This window comes from Centruroides sculpturatus, unplaced genomic scaffold (genome assembly GCF_000671375.1).
Source record: "Centruroides sculpturatus isolate CEXI.00-Female unplaced genomic scaffold, Cexi_2.0 scaffold76, whole genome shotgun sequence".
Taxonomy (NCBI): domain Eukaryota; kingdom Metazoa; phylum Arthropoda; class Arachnida; order Scorpiones; family Buthidae; genus Centruroides; species Centruroides sculpturatus.
Window position 1 is genome coordinate 683,154 of NW_019384451.1, and position 15,845 is coordinate 698,998.

At 30.7% G+C, this 15,845-nt stretch overlaps 1 protein-coding gene across 1 annotated transcript in view; it reads right to left on the bottom strand.

Moving 5' to 3' along the window:
* Positions 1–15,845, bottom strand: part of LOC111620551 (SEC23-interacting protein-like) — a 66,868-nt gene that overhangs the window by 8,033 nt on the left and 42,990 nt on the right. The window contains exons 9-12 of the mRNA XM_023362483.1: positions 13,542–13,687; positions 6,348–6,483; positions 3,669–3,680; positions 1,108–1,198 (exon numbers count right to left, since the gene is read on the bottom strand). Of these exons, the coding sequence (XP_023218251.1) occupies positions 1,108–1,198; positions 3,669–3,680; positions 6,348–6,483; positions 13,542–13,687 (385 nt within the window). The remainder of the gene's footprint in view (positions 1–1,107; positions 1,199–3,668; positions 3,681–6,347; positions 6,484–13,541; positions 13,688–15,845) is intronic.

Here is a 15,845-nt window from a genome sequence, read left to right on the forward strand (position 1 = left end):
TACAGTAGAGCGTCGTTTATCCGAAGGTCGGTTATCCGAAACGTCGGTTATCCGAAGGAATTCCAGTCGACAAATTTAAATTTTCGCCAGTGCTGTGGCGCTGTAATCTTTGGCTATGTCTTCGGCTACTCAAATATTTTACGTTTTTGATACTAAATTAACTTCTGAAGTATAATTTTTTATTGTTTTTATATTTTTCAATATATTTATTTTGTTTGTACAAAATAAAAAAATAATTTTTAACGATACAATAATCTTCGTTAGGCTTAACATCGATGAAAATTCAACGCGAAGTGACATGCAACGGAGAAAAATTTCAACACGGGATAAATTAATATATATTTTTTGTACATAATTGGTTATCCAGAAGTTATCCGAACAACCCCATTCCCGAATTGATTTGGATAAACGACGCTCTACTGTATTACAAAATTGTTCCTTTTTATGTATGTATAAAAATGTAATCTATTTTGTTGCTGATGCGTGGATGACCTCATATTCAGTATCTTTCACAGTTGTTATATTAATTTTTCTGTACAAATAGCAACCAGAGATTACAATTGTTGCTAATGAAATTAATTGTGAAGTAAATATTATGGTAAACGAACGTAATGCAAAGTAATGAACAAAATTACAGTTACAAAAGAAGAGCTGTTTTAAGAAAAGTTATATACATCTGAAATGCATACAGTCATCATCATAAATCTGTCTAGCTACTTCTGGGTGCTCATAGGTCCATATACAATAATTGTGATGTTTTAGCTTCTTTCCGAATTTCTATTTATATATTAAAAGAACTACACATTAATGTAATTAATAATAATATTAAAAACTTTGATTTAAAAATTAGCAGGAAAACATTTTGTTGCAGAAAAATTCAACAAAAATTAAAAATTTAATCTTAAAATTTTGCTAACAGATGGAGCCAGGAGTATTTTACTTACTAAAGGATGATGGCAATAAGAAATACAAGATACATTTAAACCAAAGGTTATGGAAAACTTACAAGTATAGTGCAGTTGGGGTCAAAGGTCATTCTCCTATTTCACATGAGAGCTGCTTGAAGTGTTAATAAAAATACTAAGGTAAAAAGCTATTATTATTTACCTAAATGCATTCGTTTTCTTCCTTTATGATGTGGTACTAATACAGGCTTCAGATTAAAGGATGGGTCAATCAAAGGTTCGATTCTATATGCCTATAAAATCAATATTCAGAATATTAACATACCCTCAAATAATTTATGTCTACTTTAAATTTTGTACATTATTTATACAATTAATAAAGTAAAATTTTAAAAATATACAAAGAAAAAATTAAATTATTCTTATAATATTAATTAGTTAATTAAATTTTTTAACTACAGTATACAATTTCATACTTTATATTTACTCTGAACAACATTAAAATACATTAATACTATTAATTTTTTAGTTACAGAATTGATTATTACAGATTTTTATTTTATAAAAATTGGAAATTAAAAATATAGTCTGAAATATAATGAAAGCGAAGCACAATGTTTAAATGAACAATTGACATAATAAGTTCATTAATAATATTAACATTTTACCATTTTTAATTGTAGTAAATATTCAATAATATTTTGATGCACTCGATTTGATTTTCATTCAAAAAATTAAACAGAATATTTGAAAATCTTTTTTGAGATAAAAACATTAAAGATAAAATGCATTTTTTCTAATAGTTGTATGTTTTCAGCTGCTTGCAGAATTAGTTTTTAAGTTTCATAGTTGAGATTGTTCTAAAATGCCATTGATCTCTGACAACAAACATTCCAAAATGTAAGACAATGATATACTTCAGAAAAGTTTTAGATTATTCAGCTAAAATAATTCATTAAACAACTTTCAGTTTTGGAAAAAGGAAGATTGTTCTTGCACAAGACAATCATTACTGTTGAATAAAGCCATACATTAAGTTTCTGGCAATATGAAGATTACAAAACTAAAGTAATTTATTTCTCTGATGTATCTCAAATTATTTCTTGTTCCTCAAAATTGCATTCTTTTTATTTTAACATCAATTTGATGTTAAGACATAATATTGGTTGATTAAAAATTATTAGGTTTAATATTTTATTTTACTTTGAAGTTTAAAATTAATTTAAAAAATAAATGAAATCAAAGAAAATCTAAGTATTCTTACATACACATGTACGCACATAGGCTATATACTATAAAAATACAGTAACAACTAAAACTGAGGTTTTCAGATATAATATTAGAGAGAAAAAAAAAAACATAAATGAAGAGATGTAATAAGAAAAGTCTTCTTTAAGTAAATCTTCAAATGTTTATTACAATTTCTAGATTTAATGTAAATTTAAGTAATAAATGAATAAAAATGTAAATAAACAGTGAAAAACATCTGATTTTATCATTTTAATTTGTTTTATTTTTGAAAAATTAAAATTATAAAATCAGATGTTTTTCACTGTTTATTTACATTTTTATTCATTTATTACTTAAATTTACATTAAATCTAATTAATCTACAGGTATCCCCTGTGTAACATGGTAATTAGATTCTGAAAAAGTGCCCTGTTATGCAAATCCACGCTATACAAAACATGGTGTTAGGTTCCAAAAGTTAACAAAAGTATAATATTTTTTTTTTTTGTTAGTAAGAGAAATATATTTATCAAAGCAATCAATAGTTTATTTCTAATCAATAACTAGCTAACTAACACAATTAAAGTACCATATTACATGTTAATATTAATTTTAGTTAAACAATGGCATTTTCTTTTTGCAAAGTATTGTCATCTGAGCTTTTTGTTGATCTCGATCAGAAATATCAGCAATGTCTTCATTTTTTAAAAATGTTTTATGTATAACAAAATAAAAATATGTTATTAATTGAAAATTTGTTCTAGTGAGTCATGCGTGTTCAATCGAGAACCTAGTGAATTTTCCGAGTTAGTTTGAATACCAAGATACTTCTTTATTTCATTTGTCATTTTTACAAATGATCACTTTCGTACATTTAAAAGAAATTTAATTACACTTACCTAAAAGATGTGTAAACAAACTTTACTAAATACAAGGATTAATCTATAAAAACAAAACACAGTGACAGTCTTAAAGGCTAAAGTCTGAAAGCAACGACAACAATACCTGGTTGATAGGAAAGCCAGGACAAAGAAGAAAAAAAATTGCACTATTAGTTTTCATTAAAGTAAACCAGATGGAAATCACAAAACAAATTAAAAATTTCAATATTCTAAAATCTTTGGGTAAATGTGAGACAACATGCTTACTTGAAAAAAAAAATTATCAAATAACAGAATTTGTATTTAAAAATTGCGAAATTTTGTATGGAGAATTTTCGAAATTCTTGAAACATGTTAGAGCAAAAGCATGTTGTAGAAGTGCCATGTTGTAGAAATAGATAATTGCAGTTTGTTAAAAATCCAAAAAAATATTATAGAAAAAAAGAATAATTATATATTTAAAAACAGAAACAGCCAGTTGATGTACAATTTTATATTAAATGACAGATGTCTTAAAGCAGATATATTTTATATTATGGAAAAAACACCCACAAATGAATTTTATCTGTAAAGTTTATATATTTAATAATTTAGAAAATTATTAAAATAATAGTAAACTAAAATTCTTTTAAATCAGAAAGCAAAAAACTTACCACTGGATCAAACTGAATTTTGGAAAATTGTCGAATATACATGAAAAAAAATCAAATAGTGTTTATTAATAAACACAACTCTAGTTAAAATAAGTTCTCAACAATTATTAAAATAATCGTTTTGAATTTTAAGTATCATTTTATTATGATTAAATTACAAAAATATATGAGACAAAAAACATTTGTTAATAATATTATAACAAGAAATAAATCAATAATACTTACACTGCTGACCATTAAAATTGCAACACCAGGAAGGAATGATCGTATGAACGTCAAAATCATATAAAAGGAAGAAGAGGTTGGGATATGCAAATGATTAGTATTTCAGTGCATTTAGACAATGCAGGAGGGACAAACAACATCTGAAGCACTGCATAAAAGAAAAGTTGTGCAGTGGATTTCTCATTCAGAAATCGCTTTGTAAGGTTGGGGTTTTATCAGAATATCGTGTTATACCTCGAATAAGAAGAAGAAATGCTTACCAGCAAGTATTGGAATTCAATAGAGGTAGGATCATTGCCTCTCAAGAGTGTGGATTATCGTTCCGTGATATTGCCACTCGCACTGGTCGAAATCCAACCACTGTCATGCGAATATGGAATCGACGGGCTGCTGAGGGTCTTACTGAACAGCATGCAGGATCTCTACGCCCTCCCATGACTAATGCCCAAGAGGACAGACATATTGTGAGGTTGGCTGTGCAAAACCGTACAACCACATCACGGACACAGTCAGGAAATGAGCTTGTTTGCAGCATGTCTAGTATCTGCTTGTACGGTGCAACGATGTTTGCAGCAGTGTAGACTGTCAGCACAGCAACCATTACTTCGGCTTCCCTTGACAATGCAGCATAGAGAGAGACGGCAACTCTGGTGCACCCAACAACAAAGCTAGATACAGGAGTGGCACAATGTCGTCTTTTCAGATAAGTCCTGGTTCTGCCTGCAGCCTTCTGATGGCTGTATACGTGTCTGGAGGCTCTGAGCAGACTGCTCATCGCCTGCTTGCGTTTGATATTGGCTTAGGGGCCCTGCACCTGGTGTGATGATATGGGCAGCCATTGGGTACACGACACACACTAGTTCAGATCGATGGTAATTTGAACTCAGATCAGTACATTTCTGACATCTTACATTCAGTGGTTGTGCCCTATCTTCGAGGCCTGCAAAATGCCATCTTGCAACAAGATAATGCAAGACCTCATGTTGCATATCATGTTCTGACCTTCCTCGATACAGAGGATTTTCAATTGTTGCCCTGGCCTGCATGGTATCCAGATCTCTCACTAATTGAAAACATCTGGTCATGGGTTGCTGAGAGACTGGCCTGCCACCCCTCTCCTGCTAATACAGTTGATGAAGCATGGCATAGACTTGAACAGCATGGAATGAGTTGCCTGTTTCTGTCATCCAAGCCCAGTTCAACTCCATGCTTAAACAGATAGGGGCTGTTTTAGCCGCCGGGGATGGCAACTGTGTCTACTAATTTCGCGCCCCTGTAAACCCCCAAACTGCTTGCAAATTTAATCATTTTGTCTTTATGCCATACTGTTTATGTACAATAAATATCTTTTTTTTATTTGCTTTCCTTCTTGGTGTTGCAATTTTAATGGCCAGCAGTGTATTTTATAATATTGTTAGCAAATAAACAATTAAAAACTTACAATTATCATTAATAATTTTTCCATTCTATAATTAAGTTTTAAGCCTTTAAATTTATTAAAAACGCTAAATTTCTTGTGTAAAGACTAAATGAAATAAAAATAACCTTGATTTTTGGATTCCAAAGGATATTAGAAATGTGACTTCCACAAATTAATTGTCAATTTTAATTATTCAAAATATAGTAGTATGAAAATCACATGATGATGATTTTTAATGTGGAGACATGAATAAAATATTAGAAATGGCTAAAAATATTGTAGATGTTTGAAAGACAACAATAATATTCAAATAAAAATTTTTTTGTTTGTTTGTTTTAGAAAGGCAATTTTTTGGATATGTTTGATTATTGAGTACTTTTTCTTACATAAAAAATGGGTAACTTTTTGTAAAGATTTTTACTATGAATTAAAACTCAATATTTATTGAAATTATAAATATCTCATATTTTTATATAACAAGCAAACATATTATAAGAATACCGCACTTCAACAGAGATTTGAATAACTCTTGTATTACATACAATCAGATTACTGATTTCTTAGAACTGAAATAAAATAATAAACATTTATCAAATTATTTTATTTTAGTATTTTATAGTTATAATTTTTATCCCATGCTTTTATCAATACTTTCCCATCTGTTAAAATGGGAAAGTAATTGAATCATGTCAAATTCGACACTTCTTTTGCAAATTTTCACATTTTGACCTCTGGAATCCAAAACAGTAAAAAAATTTCCATATTTGTGTGATTTGTGTTCATGTGTTTCTATCTATTTTGTTTAATATCTCAGGATAAAGTAAAGATTAAGAAACAACATTTGGCACAGAAACTTGATTATAAGGAACATTTATGCTATTAAATCTTGGTGATTAAAATTCAAGGGGTTAAACAAATATTTTTCACCAGGAAAATTATGCAATTCATTGCTAGATTTTTTTTTATTATGATAAAATGCTTATTACATTATAAGATAACAATAAACACATTAAAAAAAGAAAGAAAAAACTTACAGGATGAAATATATTATAAAAAAAGGGACACGTTGGCAATCTGTAATCTTCTCCTATCTTTTCAAGTCCTCGAACAGTTAAAAACATAGATATCGGTGATCCCAGTGCAAAAAAAATTGATGGTTCAAACTTAAGTCTGAAATTTCAATATAAATATTTCAACTTTTTTGAAAATTATTTTAATGCGCTTTAGATTTATGGATTACAAAATTCATAGCTTGACTTGATTTAATCAATGAACAAATTATAATTTTCTATAAAATTAACAACAATGCAAGAAAATGATTATTTCAAACTTACATATAAAATGCTTGTCTCTCTATTCTTACATTAGCAAGTTTGCACATTGGTATTTTTCCTTTATGCTTACAAGTTTATCAATAGTGTATCATCACAGATGGTGTTTGTGCAAAAACTCAATACTTATAAAAGCCAAACTTGGGCTTCAAACTCATTGCTTTTTGAACAATTTGGTTTGCAAACAAAATTTCAAACTCATATTTGCTCCAGTTGCTGTATGATAACTTGGTTGCCGAACAAGCTACTTGGCAAGAGCCGACCACAGATGGGCTTTAACATAAGAAGTTTGGAATTCCCAAACCTTTATGTTAAAGAAAGTCGACAGCTTGACCAATCAATGACTGTACTACCAATTCAGAAGTTAGTGGGGCTGAAATTGCTTTTTGTCACCATACAAATCATCGATAACATTTCAGCAAGTGTGGATAAAGTACTTGTCTGTCTTGATTATATTTCATCCCAGTAGTCAGAGTCTAGTATCTATAACACTTCTTGATAAAATGTTAGTTTCAGTTTCTGTTGGTGGTGACAGATTATTTTGCTATATAATAGTACATTGCACTTGTAGTCATTTTAATTCAGCAAATACAGCAAAATGGATTAATCTATTCCTGACCCCCAAAACAAAGCTTTTTTTTTTATTTTTTATCTTTTTAAAAAAAAAGGTCTTTTTTGGGAATCAGGAATGGATTAATCCATTTTATATTGTTTCTTACAGGAAAATTTGTTTCAGTTTTAGAACAAATTGGTTTTCAAATAACATCTAGGAACAAACTAAGTTCAAAAACCAAAATTTGACTGTTTACATTTTGAAAACAAGGCTGTTGAGAGACAATGATTATAACTTCAAAAAAGTAACAAAACAAAAAAAATTTTTGAGAGATATATTGTAATGGTCAAATAAGAAATGTTATAAATCTTGGAAATTTGATCTGGAAGAATGGAAAATTATTCTGTATATAAATCTGTGCAGAGATGATAAGAAACAGGAAGTCTTATATCAAACCATTAGCTTTAACTTCTGGAACATTTTTTATATTAATGTGAGAAGCTGAAGACATAAGAAGAGCCTTTCTCTAAATTTTATTTAATAATTAACACAATTAAGCTGTTTTTATGCATGAGAAATGGATACAAAAGGAAATAAAACTTCTGTCCAGTTTAGCTATTTCCCATATTAAGATCTTATCTTGCCAGCTGATGATACATCTGCAAGTACATCTCACCCATTGATGAGATAGCTGCTCGTGAGACGCAGCTTTTACATCTCATAACATAGGAAAGACTTACCCCCCAATTGGAGGGGAGTTGGAGATAAAAAGGACAGAAATCCCAGGCTCAAGGAAAACTCTCCTTTCAAAACTCTGGGGGGGGCCAAGCTTCAGTCCATCAACTCTACCATCTTCCAGTTCTCATCCATCTCTCCTCTGAAAACAACCTCCTAGGAAGATCCTCAATCGTTGTCCCAATGTTCAAACAGACTGGATCCGAAGACATCTGACTGTTTACAAGAGGTATTATGTACTCAATATTGTAAACTCTCTCTCTCTGTCTCTCTAGCAACGTAATCAGTTAGTTATCGACATAAATATAGTTTCTTCTCTTTTTGTATTTAATCACTATGTTATCTTGTTTATTAAACTTTTGTTATTGTTAAATTGACTTTGGTTTAACTGTAATTTGAAGGACAGTCACCCTATCAATGAGTCTGCGACCCCTTCGCTACGCGCGCTATGCGATAAGATTATACATCATCTCCCATTTAATGCATTGTTAAAAATAGAAATTGATCATTGCAAGTTAAGACACGTTACTTCTTAACTGGTATCTGGAAAAAATAGACATAAGATTGGGAAATCTTATGTCTATTTTTTCCTGGATAGCTTTATGCTTAGTTGACATAATATTTCCCAATCTTACGTAACTACGTGTAAAGCCATCCAGTAACAAAGTGAGTGGACTTCACGAGTCCGACTTCACATAAAGGTGAATCAAGTAATAGACTCATCACCGCAGATTCTCACATTAATTTCAGATTATAATTCATGGGTCATTGAAAGGCTTCTTGCTTGCCAAATTTGAAAAAGTGATGTCAATCTTTTGCACCATTTTAATGGCTCCATTATAAGCAAATGACTAATCTAACTGGCTATCATTACAACCTTATATTTTATAACAAAAGCTTACAATGGAAAACATAGCTTATACTTATAACCATAAGAACAGTCATAATGTTAGCAATTTTTAATATAAAATACCAATGCATAAACTTGCTATTTAACTGAAGAAATTCAAAACAAATATGATGAAATACAAAATCCACCAAGTAAAAAATTATACTAATTTAGATGACAAACTTCTAAAAAAAATATTTGACTTTCTTTGGTTAAGATAGACTGAGCTTTAAATGATACCCACAAGAATTTTTTCCTATATTATTGTTTTCTACATTTCACTTCAAAGTGCCAAGCTTATCTTTACCAAAGAAAATCTCGTAAGTGAAAAAAATTGACTATCATCTAAATTGTCATAATCTTTTACTTGACACAATTTTTCTTTACATCTCAGATATTTTTGTTTGGATTTCAATAGTTTTTGGTTAGTGTCTGTGTTATTACTTCAAGTAGGGGCATCAAGAGACATCATCAGACCTTGGAAAAAATTTACATGAGCCTCAAGTAAATAAATTATTTGATAATTTATTTTGAGTTATTTTTATGGAATACATTACTTTTTTACAAAATAAGGAACAATACCTACTGTTAAGCATTTTATATTACAGTAGTGCTTTTGTAATAATTAGTGCATAAAAAACAATAAAAAATTGTGAAATAAAAAAATATAAAAAATTGTGAGATGATGTTCAGACCTGTGAATCCCAAACCCAAAGAATTTTACTCCATTCTCCCTCATGTAAAACCTAAAATGATCATATAGAACAGTGTTTTTCAATGGGGCATATCACCCCATGTGGGCGTTTTTCCACGTTGAGAGGGCGATAAGTAACAATTTATATTTTGGGGGCTAAAAACAATTTTCTGGCCGATATAGTAAAACATTATATTAAGAATAATTAGACATTTTATTTGTTATATCATACAATAATTAAACAAATAACATTATACTAGTCACTAGTCTATTCAATGCAGTACAAATTTGCCGTTAGCCTTGGCCCTCAACATCGGAATTTTGAAGTGAAGGGGGCGATACTACGAACGGTTTCATTGAAGGGGGCAACGATTCGTTAGAGGTTGAGAAACACTGATATAGAAATTAGTCAGCACTTCAACCAAATCATTTCAATATACCATTTAGTAAAATTGTTATGAAAAGTTTTAATGTGCATAAATTTGAACGTTTGTTATTCTGGATAACATTTTGAATACAAATCATTTATTTCAATGCAGCTATCCTTAACACGTTAACTGCTTGTTGTAATATGATACTTTCCGTCAGGGGGGCCAAAAAATGAAAATTTGATATCTAATAATTGAATATAACGTAAATAAAAGGGTCGATGTACAACAGTCAGGAGAGTGACGATAAGAAAAGTATATATAAACAAAGACCGGGGAGTCGTATGACCTTGAACCTGACACTGCTTTCTCCCAGGCAATAAATTTTACAACCCCACTGTAATTAGACGTCCTTCCCTACTTAAAAGTATTTACATCTGTGTGTTAAAGTATTTCACACTTTGTTTCGACTGTAAATGATGTTTTTTTTCTGTAAATATATATTAAAACGCACTTATATACTTTAATTTTTTTTTAATAATATTATTTACTTTATATGCGATAAAAGAGGATAATTAAACTAATTTTCGATATTTTAAATAATTTACTATTAAAATAAACCACTATCAGATATAAAATAGAGTTTTATTTTTAAAAAAAACTACGACCGCCGACCTTGTACCGCGTCACGACGCCACACGACGCGCCGGCGGTCGTAGCTAGAACCGGTTTGCCATACAGCCGCCGGCGTTCAAAGCTAACTGAATAGATGTCCACGAGAGGCCAGCACTAAGCATGCAGAAAACGTCGTACGAGGCCAGGGAAATTTAACCTTGAGTAAAACTACATTGTTTACGTCTACCGGCGGTCGTATGGCGCTGTACGGGAATTTCCATTACGACGGCGCGCGCGTCGTATGGTGTTAAACGTGTTAATAAGCATAAAATTAAATGATAAAAGTAAAATAGCTCTAAGATCTTCATGAGCACCTCACTGATAACAAGAAAGGCTCAAGTTTAAAATTTGAGCTTCCTAGATTCAGTATTTTTTCCTCTAGGAGCATCTCCAGTGCAAGATGAAGAAAAAGAATATACAGCTGTTTTTGGCAGTTTTTGCACTTTTCAATTGCTTACATTTTGGTAATCCTTTTATAGAAAAACCTGAAATTTTGCACAGTACCTAAGAAAACAATTATCTTTTGAACAAGATATTCAGAATTACTTTAGGTGTTTGGGGTGGAGAAATTAACTCCTGAAAATTGGCAACTCTGATTCCTGTATATATATACATACATACATACATATTTATTTATTTGACATGGAATCATGGCAGTGATTCTTGATTATATAGCTATATTTTTGACTAAAATTAATTATTACATTAACTAAATAATCCAATTTTGTTGTTTAATTGCTACTCATTCTCTTGATAGATCCTTTTGTGATAAGTATAAATTTTGCTGAAGAGAACAAATTGTACAAGGAACACATCAGCAACTGACTATTCCAACTTTACTATACCAGGAGATGCATTTCAGGCCATCTGCCCATCTTCAGTCCTTTATTACAAATGCTTGACTATTTCTTAAAATTATGTTAGTAATCACTGGATGAATGAACTTTGTATTCATAAGCTCATAAATAAAATTAAAAGTAATATTTTATAATAACCTTTTGTTAAGTATATATTAAACAACTCAAAGAGCCTAATATATACATGGTATGATCCAAAAGTTCAGGAACTGCAGTAATCTATGACAATAAAAGCATGTATTTGAAGTTACAGTGTATGAAATGGATTCTAACCACCCCTATGTGTTCAGGTTGGTTTTGCCCATGTCACATAATTAAACTGCGAGCGCTGCTGTTTTCTTCTGGAGATAGTTACCTTTGTTCTGCGATGTAATAAAAATGGAGTTTCAAGAACAGCACTGCAACATTAAATTTTGTCAGCATTTAAGTAAAACACCTATGGAGACTTTAAAATTGCTAAGAAAGGTGTATGGTGATTCCACCATGATGAAATCAAAGGTGTACGAATGGCATCGGTGTTTTAAAGAGGGCAGAGAATCCACTGCAGACGATGAACGCTCCAGCTGACCTTCAACTTCGTGGAATGAGGAAAACGTTGAGTTGATCTCTCAATGTGTTTACAAAGATCATCACCAAACCCTTGAAAAAAATTACTGCAGCTACTCACTTATCAAACAGTAGTTGCCAGTGTATTTTAACGGAAGATCTTAACATTCACCGAGTGTCTCAGCACATTGTCTCTTGGTTTTTGACTTCTGAACAAAAGGAAGAACAAATGAGAATATCAGGTGATTTAATTGACAAAGGATCCAGCTTTTTTGAATCACATCATAACAGGTGATGAAATATGGTGTTATTTATTTGATATCCAATCAAAATGTGCTTCTTCAACATGGAAATCACCCTCCTTACTGCAATCAAGAAATTCTGGCAGATCGGAGCAAAGGGAAAGTCATGATGGAGGTATTTTTTGATTCTCAAGGAATTGTTCATTCAGAATTTATTCCCAAAGGAGCATTATCTAGACATTTTACATCGTTTGAGGGAATCCATTCATCATAAATGGCCACAGATCTGGCAAAGTGAAGACAGATACCTTCTGCATGACATCGCACCTGCACCAGTCCCAAATGGTCACACAATTTCTCACCAAAACTCAAATTAATGTGAATTAATGTGCTTCCACACCCCGCCTATTCACCAGACTTAGCCCCGTGTGATTTTTATTTGTTTCCATCAATAAAAAAGCATTTGCAGGGACACCGTTTTGTGTCATTAGATGAGGTGAGAGCAGAATTGCAGGAGGCCTTACAGGAGGTTTAAAAAAAATGGCTTCCAGAAGTTATACGAGCGCTGGCAAAAGTGTATCGTTGCCCAAGATGATTACTTTGAAGGTGGTTATGCATCAGCAATATAAACTTTTTAAGGTAAGGAATTTTACACAAAGTCCCCGAACTTTTGGATCGTACTACACACACACACACAAACAAACAAACACACAGCCATATATTCAAGCTATAAATCTGCTATATTTTTTCTTCCAGATGATTCTAAATTATTTAAAAATTATAATTGTTAATTTAGATAAGAGATGATGCCTATCTCTAATAGCAAATTACTTAGTATTAATTATTAAAATTAGTGGATTTATAGTCCAAGTATTTAAGGCAATTGTTTTGCTATGTATCTAATATTTTTAAATAAAAAATAATAATAATAATAAAAAAGGGGGTTACAAAAGGGGTTACCTACCAGTATAAAAATGAAAGTAAATGTAAATTTTTATTTATCAACTTATAAATACAAATTTGATTCATCCAGTGGTCACTAATATAATTGTCAGAAATAGTCAAACATCTGTAATAAAGAACTGACGAGGAGCAGAAGGCCTGAAATGCATTTCCTGGTATAATAAAGTTGGAATGGTCAATTATTGGTGTGTTCCTTGTATGATTTGTTCTTTTCAGCAAAATTTATACTTATCACTGAATACTTTAAGGAAGAAATTTATATTAGCTCTTCTCATTTGTTCAATTAGAAATTGCATGGTATAATTACAAATGTTTTCTTATAAATTAGATCAATTTCATATGTATTTATGTACAGTACTGTATGTTTATTCTTACTTTGGAAAATTCACTCTAGGTCCTGCACCAGCTATTCCCATTCCATAATCCATGAAATCTGTATGAGATTTCATATCTTGTTTCTCAGAAATCACTTCAGTTTTGGTACTATCAGTTGATGTTTTATCTCCAAGTTGTACTGCTTCCTAATAAAAAATTATTAAATTTAATAGAGAGAGAGAGAGTTTTCGAACAGTTAAAAACATAGATATCGGTGATCCCAGTGCAAAAAAAATTGATGGTTCAAACTTAAGTCTGAAATTTCAATATAAATATTTCAACTTTTTTGAAAATTATTTTAATGCGCTTTAGATTTATGGATTACAAAATTCATAGCTTGACTTGATTTAATCAATGAACAAATTATAATTTTCTATAAAATTAACAACAATGCAAGAAAATGATTATTTCAAACTTACATATAAAATGCTTGTCTCTCTATTCTTACATTAGCAAGTTTGCACATTGGTATTTTTCCTTTATGCTTACAAGTTTATCAATAGTGTATCATCACAGATGGTGTTTGTGCAAAAACTCAATACTTATAAAAGCCAAACTTGGGCTTCAAACTCATTGCTTTTTGAACAATTTGGTTTGCAAACAAAATTTCAAACTCATATTTGCTCCAGTTGCTGTATGATAACTTGGTTGCCGAACAAGCTACTTGGCAAGAGCCGACCACAGATGGGCTTTAACATAAGAAGTTTGGAATTCCCAAACCTTTATGTTAAAGAAAGTCGACAGCTTGACCAATCAATGACTGTACTACCAATTCAGAAGTTAGTGGGGCTGAAATTGCTTTTTGTCACCATACAAATCATCGATAACATTTCAGCAAGTGTGGATAAAGNTTTAGCTTCAATGTGAGGCAATCTATTCATATTAAAATGTCACTACAATAATACATATTTTTATTCTTAAAACTTTTGTACATATATTAGCTGTGTAATAAATGTAAAAAACATGTTATTATCTACGATTAAATTCACTAAAATATAAAAAAAATGAGGCTTAAAAGTGCTACCAAATAAATCTTTTATATTCTTAATTTTTAATCCAAAATGGCCATGACCATCTGTTTTATTCATATTTTCAATTATCCAAGGTAGCATCAGTCCACATTACCTCAGATAATTAAGATTCTACTATAATTACAAAATATAAAAGTTTTTAATAATTTTATATCCTTTTTTCTTTATTAACTATAATACAAGGCAATGAGTGACCTTTGAAGAAATAAATGAAAGAGGCTATAATATTTTTTCTCTTAGAATATATTTACATAACAAACATGAACTTTTGAAAATATATAAACAACTAGCAGACCCCGTCATGCATTGTTGTGGCTCAAAATGTATCTAATATAAATTTATAACACTTCCCCCATGGGGGAATTAATGCTTATGATAAAAAAAATTAAGGCAATGAGTGACCTTTGAAGAAATAAATGAAAGAGGCTATAATATTTTTTCTCTTAGAATATATTTACATAACAAACATGAACTTTTGAAAATATATAAACAACTAGCAGATCCCGTCATGCGTTGTTGTGGCTCAAAATGTATCTAATATAAATTTATAACACTTCCCTCATGGGNGAAGAAATAAATGAAAGAGGCTATAATATTTTTTCTCTTAGAATATATTTACATAACAAACATGAACTTTTGAAAATATATAAACAACTAGCAGATCCCGTCATGCGTTGTTGTGGCTCAAAATGTATCTAATATAAATTTATAACACTTCCCTCATGGGGGAATTTTTCAAAAAATTTCTTCTTAGTGTACATTCTCTTGACATACCCTATTAAAATGCAATCAAAAACACAAAAACTCGCATCTAAAATAGTATAATAGAAGCCAAGTTCTTCACGGTAAGCCTTGATCCTGTCTCTCTCCCCCGCGGGGGGAATATCGAAAAATTTCTTCTTAGTGTACAATCTGTTGACGTACCCTATTAAAACGCAATCAAAAATGCAAAAACCCACATCTAAAATAGTATAAATAGTATAAATAGAAGCAGAGTTCTTTACCATAAGCCTTAATCCTAACCATCTCCCTTCAGTGGGGTTGAATTTCGACATGTATATTATATAAAAACATGTGCGTATTCAAATGCAGCATTGTGTCAAAATTTCAAAGGAATCGGTAGGAACAAATGAACATTACATTTTTATTTATATAGATAGATAGAATATGATCTGCTTTAGTTCATTTTCACAGAAAAGCATAATGCCTCACAGAAAAGCAAACTTAGGGCGTCGTACTCGTAGCGCCATCTGTTGGACATAAAAGCCTTAAC